Here is a 20706-nt window from a genome sequence, read left to right as displayed (position 1 = left end):
ACCCTACAGGTAGCTGCTCCTTTTGGCACTGGGAGGCACTTGCTCAAGGAAGTATGTAAAGTAATGTACCCCAGTTCTCATTTGGACACCTCCCATGAACCCAGGAGAAGCCATGCCTGATAGATAACAGAGAACCTACCCATCTTCCCACTGTGTGGAGACAGCAGCCCTACACAGGATGAAACACATTTCTACAGAATCTTAAAAATGGGGTCAAGTATCAACCCTGGGACTACAGTTACAAGGTTCATTAAACCCCCAAACCCAATGGTGGTGGTGGTAGCACACACCTTTAATCCTAGGATCTACAAAGCAAGCTCCAGGACAGCCAGGCCTATTACACAGAGAAATCCTGTCTCAAAACAGAAGGGGGAAAAAGAAGTCCAGAGCACTGAGCTTGCAAGCTTTGTCAAGGTTGTTTACAGGCATCCAGTGAAGAAGTCTTCCCCAACCATTTTGCTTCCATTTAGCCAACCATGCACAAAGGGAATCCAGCAGCAATAGCCTGTCCAGAGGTACCAATCTCGACCGCATTGTTCACACCTATCCTCTATGTCCTGGGGATGGCCTAGAGCCTGGGGATCTTGCTAAGTCACGCACTTCTTGCACTGAACTGAGGACAAGATGTGGTATGGACAAGCTTGTGAGTCCACAGACTCATCTGTAGACAAGAAACATCTCTGAATGAGACCACAGCCTGAGATCTGGGACCATCAGAAAAGAAAATCACCATGCACGCCATGTTAAGGCACTGTTTCCCAAGACTGCTGAGGGAAGGGCATACTGTGGGGAGCAACAGAGGCTATCACCACCCCATGGGGTTTCTGAAACACCCAACCCAGAACACATTTCCTGACTACTCAGCCCTAATGTGGCAGGTAAGTGGTGACAAGGGTCAGAATCTGACTGACATAAATGATGGCATGTAGGAGAATAATGTGAACACTTACTGGTCCCTTGGAGGTATTGCCAATTATCCCTGGAGTGCCCCACAGCTAGCCAGTCACCCCAATACTACAGAGAGATTGAGCATTCAACACAGTCCTTGGTGCCCAGAGAAACACATGGGAAGACCAGAGACACCAGGCCAGACTGTCCTCTCCAGAGCAGAGAACACCTGTGAAATCATTCCATGGAATGTTTAGAAACTAAGTAAGAGCCAGGGGGTGGTGGAGCACACCTTTAATCCCAAGGCTTGGGAGGCAGAGACAGGTGGATCTGTGAGTTCAAGGCCAGTCAGCCTGGTCTACAGAGCTGGTTGCAGGACAGCCTAGGCTACCCAAAGAAAGCCTGTCTCGAAAAACCATAATAAACCAACAAATAAATATATGATGGACACGAGACAGACATGTCTCGCCTGTAATCACAACAGGGGAAGCTGAGGTAGAATGACAGTGCACTGGAGGCCAGTCTAGACTACAGTTTGAGCAACACCCCATATTTGATAAAAGGAGAGGGAAGAATGGTAGAAGGAGAAAGGGAGGGCGAGCATGTTGATCGCGTGTAACTCATGAAGGAAACCACTTTCTTATGTGTATGATACCCACCACAAAACTTTGGGGGGAGGGGGATGCCAAGCCTCAGGATAGCAGCCTCTTGCTCTTCTCACTTACCTCAATACCAGGATGGGTGTTTTCGGGTCCGCCCAGAGCCGGGTCTTACCAGGCTCACATCCAGTCACAAGAGGAGACAGGATGTTCCCCACATTCTGCTTCAGGAACACCCTTACCAACAGTCCTGCTGGATCTGCAGGCTCCACCTAGACACACCCAACAAGGTTCAACCCCAACAGAAATAAGTAAAGTTTCCCCGACAGACTTTTACAGGCAATGGTCCTCAGTGGAGCTGTCTTACAAGCTCACCACTCCGGTTGGGCAAGTTCCCGCTTCTGGCTTCCTTCGCTAGGACATCTATAGCGAGAAGCCAGTCACTTGAGAGGATGGCCCACTTCCTTTTCCCAGTAGGCTCTCTGCACTCCAAACCCCTACCTCCCCCAGGCTGGGAATACACAGCATACCTTCAAAGAGCTCTGTTTAATGTTGTGGAGTGAAACAACTAACCACGCAGAGAACACTGGCTTTTGTTGTCTCAGGACTGGCAAAGGGCAAGATGGCTCGGAGGGTAAACCACCAAGTCAAGCCTGGTAACCGGGGTCTTATCTCCAGGACCCTCGTGATGGAAGAAGACAACCAAATCTCAAGTTGTCCTCTGATCTCCACTCGCACACTGGTGCATGCGTACACACAGACACACAGACACACACACACACACACAGACACACACACACACACACTAAAATAAATGTGTAATAATTTTAAAAAGAACTAAGTTTTAGAAAACTTGCAGAAAGCCGAGCAAAAACACTACACACTGTGCCTCACCATCCTCCAGAACCCGAGCCTTGTTCTCAATAGAGGAAGTTACCAAACCAGTAGCTCAGGATTCAGGCATATGTGGTCTGTGCTTGAGGGCCCAGTGGTGGACGGCAAATGCCCACAACCCCTCTTGTGGTTGTCACCTTCCTGTGCAGAGTGCCCTTAGCTCTCAGGGCTTCCTTGAAAACCCCCACTAGGAAATCCCCTAGCCCAGCCCTGGAGAGCATGGGCCACGGGGTCCCTCACACTGACGTGCCGGGGATGGAAACAGAGGTGGGAAATAACCAGATGTAGGTTATTACTCTGCTCCGGCTTTCTCACTATGCACTTCCTAGGAGGGCTCGTTTGCCATGTATTTATCCATTTATCCAAGCACTCCTTCCAGCCTGCTGTCCTCCCAAATCACCCCAAAATCAATGAACTGGCTGCTGTGACAAGAGTCCTGAAGCTTCTCCACTTAGCAGTCTGGAGCACAGCAGACACAGGAGGACCACTGGGACATTACCAAGTCTGACTCCTCTGTGAACGAAACTGGGCTGGGCTGATGACCACAGCACCCAGCCTGGACCTAGCCCCAATACAGATGGTTCTGTGGACAGACTGCTTTGTGTTTGCAAGCTCCAACAGCAAAGGAGTAACAAGTACCATGCTGTGACTTTCACACTGTCCCATGTGTTCCTTCTGGTATTGTTTCAGAAACACTTATCTTGAACCCTCTGGTCTTTGTCTTCATGGCTACCCTGTAAGCAGAAGTATTGGACAAGTGTTCTATGGGCCCATAGAACAACAGTCCATGGAAACTAAACTCCTTTTCACACAGGATGCTGGCTTAGAGTTCTGATGATTTATCTGCCCTGTTATAGTGGGAACCCACATCACCACCTTCAAATGACAGCAAGCACCTAGGCTCCAACACCGTTCATCCTTATCCCTTAATGTGGAGAGGTCTTACTAGCTTTGAGAAGTTGGTAGGTGAGGAGGACCACCCCAGCCATCCTCATCTCCTGGCACAAACTGTATCACTCCAGTTTACACACACACACTCCACTGCCACCCCATCAGAGAGTAGCCAGGGAGACGTCACAGAACCCAGAAGTAATGCTTTGCACTGAACAGCCCCATCACAGGAAGGACTTCATTCCTTGTCCGACTCAGCGCCCTCTGCAGCCTGCAGACAGGATGGTGGCCGTGTCCTGGCCATGCTGCTGGTGGGCTTCCTTAGGAAAGTAAAATCACATGTGGCACTGCCACCCTACCACTCCCATCCGGATTTACCCCTTGACACACCAAATCAGGCCTCAAGTATCAGGTAGAGCTGGATCATAGCACCGAGAGTGGGGCTCAGAGCTCATCCGCAGGGCCCTCAAAACACAGACTGGATATGTTCCCAGGCCCTAGGCTGTTCCAGCGGCTGGAAGACCAAATCTTGAAAAGTACAGCAAGGGCTTGTAGTAGTAGCTGGGGGGAGGGGAGGATAGAGGAGAAGAGTGCTAATTTAGCAACGTGAGATCATGGATCCATACCCAGGACCCAAAAAATAAAAGATTGAAATCCTGTAAACAAGGGTGAACTTCATAATATCCATGAGAGCAAAATGAAAGAAATATCCATGGAAGAAACAGCACCATAAACCAGCTGTTCTCAACCTGTGGGTTGTGACCCCTTGGGGATCAAATGGCTTTCACAGCAGCTGCATGTCAGATATCCTGCATAGCCGACATTTATATTAAGATTCATAACAGCAGGAAAATTATGGTTATGAAATAGAAACTAAATAGAATTTTGTGGTCGAGGGCCACCACAACATGAAGAACTGTATATTAAAGGGTTGCAGCATTAGGAAGGTTGAGAACCACTGCCATAACTTCTTAGGAATTAGGAAGATGTGGTCCTAGCCCGCACTATGGCTTGCTGTACTGATCTCTTCCGGGGATGCATGTGCAGGAGCCTAGTATGCATAGCAGTGCTGCAGCTGTAAGAGTGAGGGAGGCAGAATCTGCAGTGTCTGAGGCTGGACAACATTCACATTTAAAGACTGCAGAAGCGGTCCGACTGACCAGCTCTGCTCTGTCCCCTTATCAGAAACTCATTGTATAGAAGTGCACTGACAGGACCCATCAGAAGCCTAGGGGAGGAAGGGCAACTCCACAGACAAGCAGTTTCACCTCACCTCAAACAAGAGATTTTGTCCCACCTTTCAGGTTCCTCTGAAAGGTGGCTGGACCCAAGAAATCTGCCCAAACCTGCATGGTTTGAAGCCTTCCTCCTCCACCCTGGGACAAACAAACACTTTGCACCCCAGCTTCATCCCAGATACCCCAGCCCTCAAACAGACACAAGTCAGTGGACCAACCTTTAAGGCTATGTGCCTGGAAGCAGAGTGAGTTCATGACTTCCAAAGGCCTATATGCATGAGAGGCCCAATCCAAGGAACCAAACAAGGAATATTTTGACTAGGAGCTTCTGATAGGCAACTTGAGAACCTGACTTGAAAAAGACATAAAAGTTCCAGTGGGACGTGTCCCTGATGTCAACTGTCATATACAAGGCCCACAGCCAGCATGTCTGTGTACTCCCCACTGCCAGCTTTAACGTGTCCAGGAGGAAGCGTGTGGGTCAGGGAGGATCCCAGAGTTCGCTACATTTAACTCATCTCACACACAAAGCCTCCTGCTTTGAAATGTTAATAATGTGTTTCATCTTTAAGATTTATACAGACAAAGGAGGCAAGAAAGCTCAGAGCAAGGGTGCTTGCCACACAGCCTAATGATCTGAATTTCCTGAAGTCCCCAACTCTTGCATGTTGTCTTCTATCCTCCATGTGTATGATACAATGCACATGTACATACAAGCGATGGTAATTTAATAAAAAATGTTCCACAACTGAAACAAACACCAGGTCCTCCTAGCAATCCTTCAAAACCAGGGAAACCACCAAGACCCAAGAACATAGCCTTCTGGGTAGTGTGTTAGCAAGCAGGGAAGGTTCAGGACCGATGCCAGCATGATTACAGATCGGGGCAACAGTCCCGTCACAGCGTTCTCTATAGTAAACTCTCGGGCACAAAGGGACATCCCACCCAGAATCACCAGTTTCTTCCTGAGAACAATCTAGGAGTGCCAACTGTCACCAAACCGCTTCCACACCTGGCTTTGTCTAGTCTCCCACATTAGCTGTTTACCTCACTTTCTTCTCTGGGCATTCACCACTGCACAGGTTTTGGTTTAGCGATCTGTAGCCTGATTCTCATGGGCACCAAACATGCACACGGTGCATAGAAATGAATGCAGCCAAAACACTCATACGCAATTACAAATTTGGCATTTCTTCTAGCCAATTCTAGGACTTTTTCTTTCTTCTTTTTTTTTTTTTTTGTTGTTATTGTTGACTTTTTGTTTTGTTTTTCTTCCCAAGACAGGGTTATTTCTCTGTGTAGCCCTGGCTGTCCTGGAACTCACTCTGTAGACCAGGCTGAGCTCAGCACTCAGAGATCCACCTGCCTCTGTCTCCTGAGTGTTGGGATTAATGGCGTGCACCACCACCACCCAGCTCCATTCATTATTTTAATAGGGTTGTTTTGGTGCTAGGGATCCAAGCCAATGCCTAAGGCAAGTCATACACTGGGCACATCCCAGGTCAAATTTATGTAATGTAAATATCCAAATTGTTGGCGTACAAAGGTTGGTTATAGGAGCTCATGTTTCTTTTTCACTTGGGAAACAGACCAGAGAATATCCTGCTTTTGAACAAGTTAAGTGGAATTTTTAAAACAGACACATGACCTGCCAATGTTCTGAGCCAAGAGACTGAGGTCATTCAGAAGCTGTGACAGCTGTCACATGAGTGTGGCACGACTTCAGATGTCACCGAGTCCAGCTGAAAGTGAGTATACTGATGATTTCACACAGCCATCTCCCCAAGGACACGGAGTCAATTTCACTACTGCCACCGTAACCTGAGATTTCACCTGCATCACCTGCTGGTCCACAAGGTGGAAGTCACACAGTTGGTGCCTGGCATGTGTCATGCACAGGGTTGACACAATCTGTTCTTGTTAAACGCAGCCATAAAATTTCAAATTAAGAGGAACAAAGAGTTATTTGCTGTCAGTCTCAAATGAACAAACAGAATGGGGAGCAACTGGGAGAGGACACACATGTGAACAGAGAAGCGAGTACACAGCAGCCAAAGGGGGAAAACCAAGCGAGGAAATGTATAAGGGCAACATGGAATAACAGGGTGGGAGGGAGGGAGGGAGAAAACTATGTGCCAAGGGACAGCAGGGTTAGCCTGGGGAATGCCATGATCTAACCTGGATTAAAGCAAATGGAGAAGTAGTAGGAAATACACAAGTAGGTACAAACAACATTTTATCAGAGACCTGGGAGCCAAGGAATCCTGAAGGTATTACTTTCAAACAGGGCGTAGTTTATTTCTAACACAGGCTAGAAAAATACCACACGACTGATTCACATTCTCAGGCTTACGAACAATCTCTAAAGCTACTTACTAAATGACCTTTGAAGCCAGAGACATAAACTGATAATGAAAATAACCAGTGAGCTGGATCTGACAGCGTATACCTGTTAATCCCAGCATTTAGGATACTAAGTCATGAGCACCACAACTGAGGCTAGCCTAGGCTACCAAGTGAGGACATAGACCCTGCCTTTATGGTTAAGAACTATGAAAAGCACATAGTTGATGACAAGAGATGCCCAGCTTCTGTTGGGAGCTGTGTGTCACAAGCATCCTGAACCTCCTGAGTCACAGTGGACAAAGATAAATTACTTCCAGCAGTCCCAGTGGAGCTGGTATCCTCTACACAGAAAAGCTATCTGTTCCATGTGATGCTGTTCCCCTAAAACTATGTTGCTCACATCCTTCAAAAACCCTGGGTAAGGGTGGTCATAACCCAGTCAGTCCTCAGGCAGGCAGGGTTGGGACTTAATGGGCATTTTAAAAACACCAACTATTCCCAAGACTGAGGCCAAATGTTGTCAGTTAGCACAAGACAGTGCTGCTTAGCAACTTCCCACACCCCACAGCTGTGGCCACTCCTGAACGCCTCTTGGAGTGCCCTCTAGCACCAGAGCCAGGCTTTATGGGGAACCCAGGCGAGGCAGCTGTGTACCCAAACAGTCAAGCCAGACTCCACTGCCCTCTGCCACATGCTCAGAGAAAGGGAAACAGGTTCTGGACATAAATCAGCTGCTACTTAAATTCTTTAGCTTAAAACATATTTAAGAGCCAGAGAAAAGGGTCAGCAGTTGAAAATCTGCCCCTAAAACCAAAATAATGCTGGGTGGTCATGATATATGCCTTGAAAGGCAGAGGCGAGCAGATCTGAGTTCAAAGACAGCCAGTCTTAAACAGAGAAACGGAAGGGGGGCGGGGGGGGGGGGGGGGAGGAACCAACACGGGATGGGGCTATAAATCTGCTCTCAGAGTAAGAGTTTGGTTCTGAGTCATCTGGAGCAGTAGTTATGTAGCGGCTTCCCTTGTGAAACTGCTGAAAAGTCTCTGGAGAACGCATGTTTTCATGATGCTCGATAAATAGAGAGCATAGCCCTTGTAGGATAGGGAGACACAGGACAGACACACACACACATGTTGACTATAGACAAGCCAGTGGAGAAATAAAACAGAGAGACGAGAAGTAGAGGATTCAAACCTGGATGCACTCTTGATAAATTAAGAGGAAGCCTGTGTTTCCATTCCTTGATGTACTTACTATCTCAATAGATTACATCAATATCAAGAATGGGGGAGGGAGGATACACCCCTGCCTCCCAAGTTCATTCTAGAATCTGGCTACCAGAGGGCAAAATGGAAACATTGCCCTATTATTTCAAAAACTCCTAGAGACGATTGATAAATTTCAGAATCTATTTCCCCAAAACCGGGGAAAAGGACACATTTTGTGCACTACACTTTCTAAAAGCAGCCTGTAACAAAACATGCTGTTGTCAGTAGGCTTGAGATACGGCTCAGCATTTGGTAGTCTACCAGAAGACCTGAATTTGGTTCCTACCACCCACAGCAACCTTCTCAACACCGTCTACAACTGCAGCTCCAGGGAATCAGGTACCTTCTTTTGGATTCCATGAGTTTCGTACACTCACATGTGCATACTCACAGAGGCACATAATCCTGGGGCTGTGGAGAAGGATCAGTAGTCACAGTACTCATTTTCTAAAGGATTCAATTCTATTCCCAGCATCCACATGGCAGTTTACAACTACCTGTAACTCTAAACCCCAGTTCAGGGGAACCAACATCCTGTTCTGGCTTCCAAAGGCACTCACTAGACATGCATAGTACAAACATACATGTGCATAGACATTACATGTAGGCAAAACATCCATACAAAGTTTATTTTATACCCTGTCACCTAAAAGTATACACCTAATGAATGACATTAGTTTTACAATTATATATAATATATATTTTTAAATCAAGAATGGGAGCTGGAGAGAGCACTCAGCAGTTAAGAACACTGGCCTCTCTTCCAGAAAACCAGAACTGAATTCTTAGCAACCATTAGCCAACTGTCTGTCTGTAACTCCAATTCCAGGGGATCTTGCCACTTTTGACCTCTGAAGGCACTGTACACACATAGTACACAAGCATGCATGCAGGCAACACTCACGCATAAAATGACTTTTACATGTGTACGCTGCACATAGGGAAACAGGCACACACAAACACAAATGTAAAATGGTTTTTTGTTTGTTTTGTTTTGTTGGGGTTTTTGCCTGTTTTTTGTTTTTTTTTTTTTGTTTTGAGATAGGTTTCTCTGGAACTAGATGTCCTGAAACTCATTTTGTAGACCAGACTGGCCTCGAACTCAGAGATCTGCCTGCTTCTGCCAGAATTAAGTGTGTGCCACCACCACCAGCTGATTTTGTTGTTGTTGTTTTTTTTAAAGAAAAGTTTTTAGAAAGGTGTTTCAACACGCCATGGCAATTCTTCCCCATGCCAAATAGGGTCTCATACGGTGTCTTCAAACTCTCTACACAGCTGAGATTGAGATTATGATTTATTCTGTGCTAGCAGATAGATGAAATCAAGTATTGGTGGTACATGCTAGGGTGAGCAATTCAAAGACTGTGCCCTGTCATCTCCAGGGCACATGCAAGTAATGCAAATGAACTCAAGCAGCAGGTCAGGTGTAGTGCCTATAATCACAGCGCAGTGGCTACTGGAAGAATTGAGTCCAGTCTAATGAACAGTGAGGCTTGTCTCCTCAACTCCCAACAAGACAGAAAGACCAAACTACAAACACAAAAAATTTAACAGAAGAATCTGAGACTATATTCTGGAAGAGGGCTAGGGAATGCAGCTTGGGCACACCATGTACAAATCTCTGGGTTCTACCCACAATACAGTTAAAAAAACAAGGCTGGCAGTCAGGTAGTAATGGCACATACCTTTTAATCTCAGCACTTAGGAGGGAGAAGCAGGAGAATCTCTGAGTTTGAAGCCAACCTGGTATACAGAACTAGTTCTAGACAGTCAAGGTTACATGAAGAAAATACCTCAACCCAGCCCCCTCAAAAGGGCTGGGAGTGACAGTGCACACAGGGATCTGAGTTGAGAGCTGTGTGGGCTATACTGTATATGTAGACCAGTTTGTACATATGGTCTACATATATAATGAGACCAACTCAAAAACAAAACACAACAAGGGGAGGCTGACAGTGCATGCATGGAGATCATCCCAGAACTTGCAGGGAGGGGATAGGAATGGGCTGAAGACAGAACAACACAAGACTCTCTCTCTACCATCACCACCCCCAAAAAAGAAATCCTGGAAGAGATAAGAGAGGCTACTCCTTTAGAGGCCACACACATATATAATGAATAAAAACTAGAGCTGTTGCCAAAAGGTTCATGCACTGTACCTCGAACCTGAGCACCTGGAAGGAGTCCACACAAGCTAAGAACATCGGTGTATGGCCAAATTGTTACACGTTGCTATTGAAATCTGCCCTTAATGTTCACAATTCAAGCCACCCCATATTAATGTTTGTTATATATCCTATCAGTGACTCAGCTCTGAATTGATCCTAGAATTTTTGTTTAAGAAAAAAAAAGAAAAAAAACAGACGTGAGTCACTGAATTGACTCAAACCAAGTTGGGCGGACACAGAAGAAAAATGAGTGGGGGAAAAAATTTACAGAACTCAGGCAGGAACCTTCTATGCAAGAACTCTGCACATAGTCAGCTTCTGAGGATGTCCCTGTACAAAAACTGAGCTTTCAAGCTTTCAAACTGACCCCCACAAGCTTCCAGTCAGATTTTCTAAGACCAAACACTAAAGTGAGACCTTCCTTTTCCAAGTGGCAAAGGGACTATTCCTTATTCCAGACAGTGTCAAGAATCCTTACAGTTCCAGGAGAAATTTTTGTAACTACTCACTTATTAAATGACAGGGTGGGGCTTAAATGCAAGTTTAGTTCAATATCACATAACTTTTAACTAAAACTGTCATAACCAAAGGTTATTTTTACAGGATGAAAAACAAGACGCTTGTTGTTGTTGGCTCTTTAATTCTATTATGATGTTTCATGTGCACTGCCCTGAAGTGATAGTCTGCAAACTATATACTAGAAAACTACAACAGTTTTCAATGAAAACTTCTGGACCGGTTCCTTTCCTGCACAAACTGCTACACTAAGATCTGTAATAGCAAGGCATGATGGAGCATGCCTATAATCCCAGCATGTAGGGTGAAGGCAGGAAGATCTCAAGTTCAAGACTTGTCTGAGCTGTTTAGAAGATATTTCAAAAGGACAAGATGAGGAATAGCAGTGGTAACTGCCTATCTGGCCTGTACCCAGCCCTGGATCGAATCCCCAGAACGAATCCCCCAACAAATTACAAAACTGTTTCTCATTATTTATACACCTTTCATATAATCTGAGCACCCCCACTCCCACCACACTAAATTGCTGGTCGTTATTTACAGTCTTCGTACACTCTGAAGACAGGGCTGTATGTAACTTGCACTCAGAATCCATCATGACTGAAGGAAGCACAAAAGTGATACTAGAAGCCCAGGCACAAAATCACACAGACACAAGAAGGCTTCAGACCCCACTCATGAAAGAATGCACCAAACACATTCGCATTTATTTTTTTTAAGCAAATGACAAAGACCCAAATTACCAGTTTTTCTTAAACCTAAGCTTAACATTACATACTTAAACAATTTTCAGAACTGACAAATTTGCCAGCATCCATGCACAACTAGAAAACATCCTTAATTTACACTAAACCAGAAATGTATTACCATTGATGCAGTAATAGCGTTCATTACTAAATACTGAAAATAAAATTGAAATATTTCTGCAGAAGGTTCATCTGGCAACATTAGCTTTACAGCAGGCTGCCACTACTCACTCACAGTTCAACACAATGGGAAGCAGATCCATGCTGGTGTCAGAGAACAATCTCGTCCTAGCACTACTCAAGAGTCACAGGTCTCACCTCGGATTACGGTTTGTTTTGTTTTGTTGAAAGCAAAGTGCATACAGAGGTTACAACAATTTTAAACACAAAAAAATGGTCCTATTTTGTGGTCCCAAGAACAAACTCAAAAGTCTATGACAAATAGGGGCTCCGATGAGCTGTTTTATAAATACTTTAGATTAGGTACAGTTATACAGAAAGTCGAGTTCGTTTGAAATCTTCAAAAAAAAAAGTTCCTGTTATTCCTCAAATGGTGCTTGTTATGGTTTAACATTTCTGTTAAATGCGTGCGTTGAATTACTTGTTATCCAAGCGTAGCAGGTGCTCCTTACCATTTATCGTCAAGGACTTTAACTGTCCGTCTTCTTCAACTTCTACTCTTTCTTGACCATTCTCCACAATTCTGTAAGAAATGATTCATTTAGAAACCTCTGTTCAATTGAGATCCAGAAAGAGTCTGCTTAGCAAACTTATGGCCCTAGGTTCATCCTTACAAACACAAAAAAAGCTTTCATAATATTCTAGTTTCTTTTGCCAAGCGGTGGTGGCACACACCTTTAATCCCAGCACTAGGAAGGCAAAGACAGGTGGATCTCTATAAGCTCGAGGCCACCCTGGTTGGTCTATAGAGGGAGTTCCAGGACAGGTTCCAAAGCTACAGAGAAACCTGTTGGGGAAGGGGGGAGTGGGGGTGGGGATTGGGGGTGTTTCAGTTCTTTTTCAAAATTCATGTTCTTTCAAAACTAAGTTTGGACTCTATAAATACTGTAAATCTATCTGCTAACTATATCCAAGATGTCACTAACCACAAAGAGTAGCGCTGGGCTGGGTGTGGCTAAGCAGCAAAGCTCCTGGACCCTGGTTTCCAGCCCTGCTCCATTAGGGTTTTCCTACTCAGGCAGCCACTCTCTCCTCAACACTGGCAATGCCAGGGAAGCTTGTCACACAGGATCAGGGTGGCATGCCTCAAAGTCAACATTAAGCAAATAGTGAAAGCAAAAAACTCTAAAGCTTTAGCTGATTTAGAAATTCAGCTCTGTGAGATGTGCAGAGCAAGCACATGAAACACTGTCCTGTTGTACTCCAACAACTAAGAATACTAAGCTTCATGTGCTATGCATGACGACAGCCAGCCCATGGCCAGAGGACGGGCGGCAGGATAAGGAGCTCAAGGTCATCCAGGTCTGCAACTCTCAAAAACTGGAAAAAGGAAAAAAATTAAATGGGAAAATAATAAGGGCTTCAGTTTGTAGGCACACCTGCCCTCTGTGGGCAACATCCTGCATTTCAAGAACAATTGTGGTGTCGCAAACCTCCAACCACAGTACTGCAACCAAAAACTTCAAGATCTTGACTGAACATTTAATGCACTGGGGGAAGAGTTAGGTGGCTCTCTGTGAATATAAGGCCAGTTTGGTCTAAATGAGTTTCTGGTCTAGGTGACGTCAGTACCTCAAAAGTAAACAGATTCATTAATAAATACCTCTTTGTAGTGATTTTTTTGCCATTAACTATCTTAGTAGAAGTTGATATTGATTTGAAGTTGCCCATTCCGCTGCCACCAAATGATGCTGAAGAGAATGAAGTGAGGCCCCCGTGTCCTAGTGACCCGAACGAACTGAATCCTACAAAGAAACAGAAAATACAGTTAAAGGCATCATATGTCAAGTATTCATGCAAAATTACTAAGTACAAAACTTATTAAGCCTCAAAGAAGGCCAGTAAGATGGCTTGGTGGGCTAAGGAAATAGTTGTCCTGAGTCTGAGCCCCTACCAGCACGGTAGGAGACTGAATGTTCTCCCTATCTCCATGCATGCCACATGGTCCCCACACATACATAAATACAAGTAATCTCTAACTTTTTTGGGAGATGGGGTTCAAGACAGAGTTTCACTGTGTAGCCCTGGAACTCACTCTGTAGAACAGGTCACATGAAACTCTGAGTAACGCTCCCCCCCCCCCCGATCTCCGCCTCCTGAGTGTGCCACCACCACCTGGCTTAGAACTTTTCCTGTTTCCCCAAATGTTCACATCATACAGGTCGCATTCTTAAGGATGTCTCAAATCATTTAAGCTCTAAGACTGGTGGTGCCCACAGGAAATGAGCATCAAAACAACGAAATTAAATCTCAATAGTTTTGTTTACTTTTTCCAAATATTATTATTACTAAAGCTTTTCTAGAGCAGTGGTTTTCAGCCTTTTTAATGTTGCAACCCTTAATACAGTTCCTTATGTTGTGGTAACCCTAACCATAAAATTATACTCATTGCTACTATATAACTAATTTTGCTACCCGTTACGAATCAGAATGTAAATATCTATGTTCTCTGATGGGCTTAGGTGACCCTGCAAAAGCGTTGTTTAACAAGCTCAAGGGGTCACAAGTCACAGGTTAAGAACCACTCTAAGGTGCAACCAGATGCATCATTTGTCAGTAGATCCTGATGACGAGCCCGGCAGTGATGGCGTGCACCTTTAGTCCCAGCACTTGGGAGGCAGAGGCAGGCGGATCGAGGCCAGCCTGGTAAACAGAGCCAGTTCCAGGATAGCTAGGGCTATTACACAGAGAAACCCTACCTTGAAAAACAAAAACCTGATGACCTCAGTTTCATACCAAGAACCCATGTGGAAGGAGATCTCCCTCTGGTCTCTAAACAAACCCAAATGGCATGCATTTGCCCAATTACTCGTGTAAAACAATAGAACTTTTTTCCAAGATGGCTTTGTTTTCTTATATACAGACTTTGAAAACCCAGCGTGTACTTCACAGTTGGGGCAAAGCCTCATAAGCACCTTAATGCAGGGGAAACTACATGCCCCACATTCCCAGTGGTGGGCATGGCTTTTCTTATGTTGAGACAAGGTGTCATTACAAACCCCAACCTGACCCTTTATAAATAAATCTTCCTCAACTGGCATCCAGGGTCATATACAGGATTACAGACATTAATGTCTACACACCCACCCTCTGGACAGGAAATAGATTTCCAAGCAGAGAGAGACCCACTTACCCAGTCCCCTACAAACTTCAAACTGTGCTAGCTAAAAGACTCAATAATCTAGGGCTTTAATACCTGTATCGAAAGCAGGAAATCCACCTCCAAAGGAAGGAAATCCACTGAAGGCAGAGAAAAACGAGCCTGTACCTCGACTTCTATTTCCTCGGGAAGCCCTTCGGTTCCCAAAGAATTCATCAAATGGGTCCTCTAAGAAACAAATGAAAATTTGTGTTATAAAAATAATTTCAAGTTTATTTTTTCCTTAGGAGAAGAAAAATAGGTTAATGTCTTGATATACATTAGTCCATTAAGAACAAAAATCTTACTTAATAAGAGAATGGCTCTTAGCACGTCAGGAGCACATGCCCAACACTTCCACTAACTGCTTGTCATTCAAAAAAAAAAAAAATCCACTGCCACAAAGCAAATGACCAGACTCATAACGAGAATAATGTATCCAGAAACACTGGCTCTTTATCAAGCCTTCAGAAGGCCAATCAACAAAGGTTTTTGCTCAGCATACAATTAGGCTCCTCAGAAAATATTGTACACACGTCTTTGTATTTGTTGGGTGCATGTGCAAGCAGAGGCCCAAAGCATCCTGTCACCACAGAGCTGGAGTTAAAAAGACAGTTGTGAGATGCCTGACTTGAGTTCTGAATCCAATCTTTTGCATGGAAAGAGCCATCTCTCCAGCCTCCAACCTTAGATACTTGTCCAGAGATAGCCAGAGATGCTTTCTCCAAAATAATTTAGAGTGGTCCACACCTTCAGTACTAGCTGAAACACACATCTCTGAATCTCAGACAAACCTGTCTACAAAAGCTCTAATAGAGCAGCAACAGGTGGATGTTAATTGCTGGTAAGCCTGATAAAGCTGTCCCAAGAATTCCTTTCTCATTTCTGTTCAATGTGACGGCTCAGAAACTTTTACAAAATAAGGCCGGAGAGCTGACTCAGGTTAAAGGCATCTGTTGTTCTTACAGGTTCAGTTCCTAGCACCTACATGGAATGCAGGTGGACAATCATCTCACCTCCAGTTCCAGGAGATACCAACAACCTCTCCTGGCCTCCAGGGGCAGTACCCATGTGATACACAACACAGGCAGGCAAGACATAGGAACACACAAAAATCTTAAATTTTTGTAAGACCAGTGGAATCTTAAAATACTCTGCCTGAGACAAATGACCATCACTTAACTGAAAACACGATGATGCACCTGAAAAGAATAGGCTTAAACAGCCAGGCATGGTGGCCAGCAATCAGGAGGCAGAGGCAGGAGGATCTGGGTTCAAAGCAGCCGGCCTGGTATACTGGCCATGGCTAGAGAAACAGTGGGGGAGGAGCGCTGATCAAATGACTCAGCAATAATGCTCTACATCTAACATGTATCAGCACTACAATCTAAAGTCAGCAGCAAGTTCAGTTTTTTATTATGGCAACTAACAACATAGTATTTATAGTTAATACCTTATATTGTAAGCCTAGCCATCTCTCCAGCCCAGTTACTCCTTTTATACTTACCTTAGTGCTTTTATTTCCCCCTAGGAGAAGTGGGAAATCTGTGAAAAATCATGCACTACGTACTTTCAAACGCAACTGCATGCAGAAAGTCTAGACACATAAATGACAAGAAAACAAAACAAGAACTGATGTTCTTGCATCTGGTGTGCCTGCAGTAAGATGAACATAAAATCCCAGTTGAGTCCTGGTTCCAGACAGGGTTTATAACAAGCATTCCTCCAAAAAGGAAAATCAGGATTAAAACACAGGAACCAGAGCAAAGGCTTGGGGTACTCCAGAAAGCTGGGGATGAACACTGAGCAGACACAAACTGGTCAAGGTTATTCTGAACAAGACTGGCCAGGCAGCTCTGTGGTGCTGTTTTAGTTGTGCTTTAGTTAACAAATAAAGCTTGAAGATCAGAGCGCCAAGCTGGCGACACTAGTCAACCAGAGGCCAGACAATGGTGGTGCACTTTTAGATGGACTGAGTATGTCTAAAAGAAAAACAGAACCAAGTGGTGATGGCTCACACCTTTAGTCCCAGCACGAGGGAGGTGGTGATGAAAAGTGTATGGCTGGGCAGAGAAAGGAATAAGGCAGGAGGAGACAAGGCTCAGGATTCAATCATAGGTTTCACAGAGACACCATTCGGTCTGAGACAGGATCTGGCCACTTTGGTCTGAGGATTCAGTAGAGGTAAAAGGTCTCTCTACTGGCTGGCTCCTTCTCTCATCTTTCAGCATGGACCCCGACATCTGACTCCGGGTTTTTACTATTAAGACCAATTATTACACAGCTCTGCCTAAAGCTGAGTTCAAGAAATCAGGACTCAACAGTCCATGTCAGCTAGCTTCTTCCAAGGTCTGACATGGTTAGATGAAAGAAACTTCTTGTGTCCAACAGGAACTGCTCTGCCCTAGCCTCAAGGCAGGGAGGTTTAATACATGGCAAACAAACGGAGTAAAGGGCTGTCTGAACTGTGACTGTGAAATGTCTTTTTTTTTTTCCTTCTCCCAAGACAGGGTTTCTCTGTAGATTTGGAGCCTGTCCTGGAACTAGCTCTTCTTGTAGACCAGGCTGGCTCCTGGAACTCATGGAGATCCGCCTGCCTCTACCTCCTGAGTGCTGGTGCTTGCCACCACCACCTGGCAAGACCCTGTATTTAAAAAAAAAAGTATCTAAAATATCTAGACTAGAGTTTAGTACAAAGCCTTATGTCCCATGCCCACCAACTGTGAACCCAGCACTTAGAAAAGGCAGGGAAACCAGATGCTCAGGCACTGGCAACATAGCTAAGTTTGAAGCCAGCCTAAGGCTCTGATATTCTAGACTGTCACCACAATTAAAAGCATCAAAAAACACATTAAATGATAATTCACAAGCTGGGGTCAACCCACATCATTAGCAAGAAAAATTCTCCACAGTCTATCTAAAACTAACCAAGTTTTTAATCTTACTTCTGTGTACACAATGTTTCCATGGATGTAGCAAGTCATCAGGCCCGCACAGCAAGTGTTTCTATTAGCTAAGGAGCTTATGCTTGCTCCAATTATGTTTTTATTTTGTTATTGTTTTTGTAAGGATACAAAAAAAAAATAAAAGGGCCCATTTATACTAAACTCAAGGGTTGTAACCTGCAATTTCTCCTTAATTACTGCTCTGGATTATCTGGGGTCTGCAGTGTACCTCAGTGGTGGAGCACTTGCTTAACATATGTTAGGTGGGGCTGGAGAGATGGCTCAGAGGTTAAGAGCACTGATTGTTCTTACAGAGATCCTGAGTTCAATTCCCAGCAGCCACAACCATTGGTAATGAGACCTGGTGCCCTCTTCAGGCATGCAGGCATACAGAACATTGCATACATAGTAAATAAATAAAATCTGTTAAAATATGTGTATTCTCTAGTAACACTCAAGAAGCTGATGAGATCACAAGTTAGAAGCTAGCTGGGGTTGTTACATAATAACAAGACCCTGTCTCAAAGAATGAAAACAAAAGGGCTGCTAAGATACCTGAGTGGATAAAAAATGCCTACCTCCTTGAGTACAATTCTTGGAATTATCATAGAGAAAACTGCAAAATGTACTGACCTCCTCCAACAGCCCTCACCCAGACACACTTCAACAATTCCTTTTAAAGGGGGCTGGAGATGGTTCAGCTGGTTAGAGCAGTACCCAAGGAGTTCAATTCCCTCACATACACGCGCTGGCTCACAACCATTCTTATCTCAGGGGTCAGAGTCCCCTCCTCTTCTGACCTCTTCAAGCACCAGGTATTCACCCATAAACATGCAGGCAACACCCATACACATAAAATTTTAAAAAGGTTTTTAAGGAGAAACTTTGTGCGGTCCTGCTTTCTGACACTGAAGAAACCAGCACTCCAGAATGACTAACAAAACATCTCTAAGTGGGAGGGGAAAACCACACACACACATTGAGTAGTATAAAACGTAACAAAAAGCCTAAAGGAAGTAAATGTGTTAGACTGGTGAAATTGTTTAAATTTTACGGGACTGATAGCTTCAAATCTAATGCTGGTGTGAACTGCCAATGGAAAAGCCCAGGAGCAAAATCATGTATGTACTCAATCAACACAGCTCCACAACAGTGAGAATGTACCAGTGTCTCACAGGCCCAAACACTCCATCCCTGTGCTTCCATAGCAACACACAAATATAAAAGCTGACAAGAATCAAGGGGAAAAACAAGCAAAAAAAGCATACAATACACCATGACATTCCTTACATCTAATAAACTGTGTTACTTTAAAAGCAAATTACCAATACTACATAGGTGCCCAGATTTAAAATCCCAGCACTTGAGAGAGAGGTAGAGCTTCCAAGGCCAGCTTGGGCCATTCCCTGCGAGCTACTTCACCCCAAATTGCTAAGCAGTTGCACATGTGCCTAATCTTAGGGATTAGGAGGCAAAAAGACAGCCATCGACTCTCAGCTAGCCAGGGCCATATAGTGAAACCAGTTCTCAAGCACAAGCAAAGACAAAGGAAAACTACAGGCCAGGAAAGATGTCTCAGCACTTAAGAACACCAGATGCCTTTCCAGAGGACCTGGGTTAGATTCACGGCACCTGTCTGTAACTCCAGTTCCAAGCGACCTGATTCCCTCACACAGACATACATGCAGACAGAACACATAAATATGCAGACAGAGCACATAAAATAAAAAAATTTAAGAGAAAAAGAAAAAAATGGCAGTCATTCTAAAGAGACACACAGGGCAAACACTAATCCCACTTCCTAAGAGCTCAAATTAAAGCACTTACTCATTGCAACTACAATTCTACAAGTAGTATCTTTTACATTTCAAGAATGCAAAAAATTACTACTCGTAACTAACAGAAACAAAAACCACAGCAAGGGATCACACAAAACCACATGGCACCCAGGATGGCTTCAAGTATGTTAAATTTTCAGTCACTTTCAGCTCCTAAGTGATTTTGTGTACAACTGGTCTACTTCATGAGAAGCCCGAGAGACAGGATTATCGCGAAACTGCCCCACAGTGCTAACTGCTCGCTCTCATATGTGAAACTGCTGCTTACCTTTCCCCACAATGTAAACTAAAGGGCAAGACAAGGCCACTGTTCCCTAAATCCACAGCAGAAAGCTGAGAATTGGCTGAACTACTTACTCACAGTCATGGAACCCCATAGGTTGTTATGCTCACCTGTGAGTTTCCACCGAGTTGTCTGATGACATGAACACAATATAATATAAAAGTGTGTAGACTAAGCCAAGTGCGGTGCCCAACCCTTTAATCTTAGTACATGAGAGGAAAAGGCAAAGGCAGGCTATTGAGTTTGAGGCTAGCTGGTCCACATAGAAAATCCCAGGCTAGGTGGGGCCACGTGGAATGACCCTATCTCAAAAAAATATAATATATTAGATATGCAACCAAAAAAGGTACTTGTTTCCTTCACACTTGACTGGAAGAGGGAGGTTAAATACTGAATAGGAAATGCTACAGAAAAATCTCAAAAAGTACATGGAAACCTCAAGAATACTGTGAGAGTGGCCGGCCAGGTGTCAGGCTCCAAAAGTAAAGAACATAAGCCTCAAAAAAAAAAAAAAAAAAAAACTTCAAATATCACATCCTCTATTTCATTCAACACTCTTGAAGTCACCCAGTTCATTCCAAACATCAAAGCAGCCTCCATCCTCCTTCCTCATGGTTTAGAATCAAGCTCTAATTTAACGTGGCCTCACACCTCAACAGTCCCATTTTTCTTTAGAACAAGCAAGGAAGCCAATGAAAGATACAGGCAAGCTGTAGTCTAAAAGCCAATAATGTTGCATTTAATAACTAGCTGGAAGATAATTGGTC

At 44.3% G+C, this 20706-nt stretch overlaps 1 protein-coding gene across 4 annotated transcripts in view; it reads right to left on the bottom strand.

The window, feature by feature from the left end:
* The window catches only part of Dnajb6 (DnaJ heat shock protein family (Hsp40) member B6), a 57452-nt gene that overhangs the window by 6108 nt on the left and 30638 nt on the right, over positions 1-20706 (bottom strand). For all 4 annotated transcript variants that reach the window (XM_048440164.3, XM_048440163.3, XM_085691086.2 and 1 more), the window contains exons 6-8: positions 14931-15062; positions 13338-13479; positions 12187-12257 (exon numbers count right to left, since the gene is read on the bottom strand). In XM_048440164.3, the coding sequence (XP_048296121.3) occupies positions 12187-12257; positions 13338-13479; positions 14931-15062 (345 nt within the window). The remainder of the gene's footprint in view (positions 1-12186; positions 12258-13337; positions 13480-14930; positions 15063-20706) is intronic.

Source organism: Myodes glareolus, chromosome 6 (assembly GCF_982192425.1).
Source record: "Myodes glareolus chromosome 6, mMyoGla1.1, whole genome shotgun sequence".
Lineage (NCBI taxonomy): Eukaryota > Metazoa > Chordata > Mammalia > Rodentia > Cricetidae > Myodes > Myodes glareolus.
This window is presented reverse-complemented; position numbering and strand designations above follow the sequence as displayed.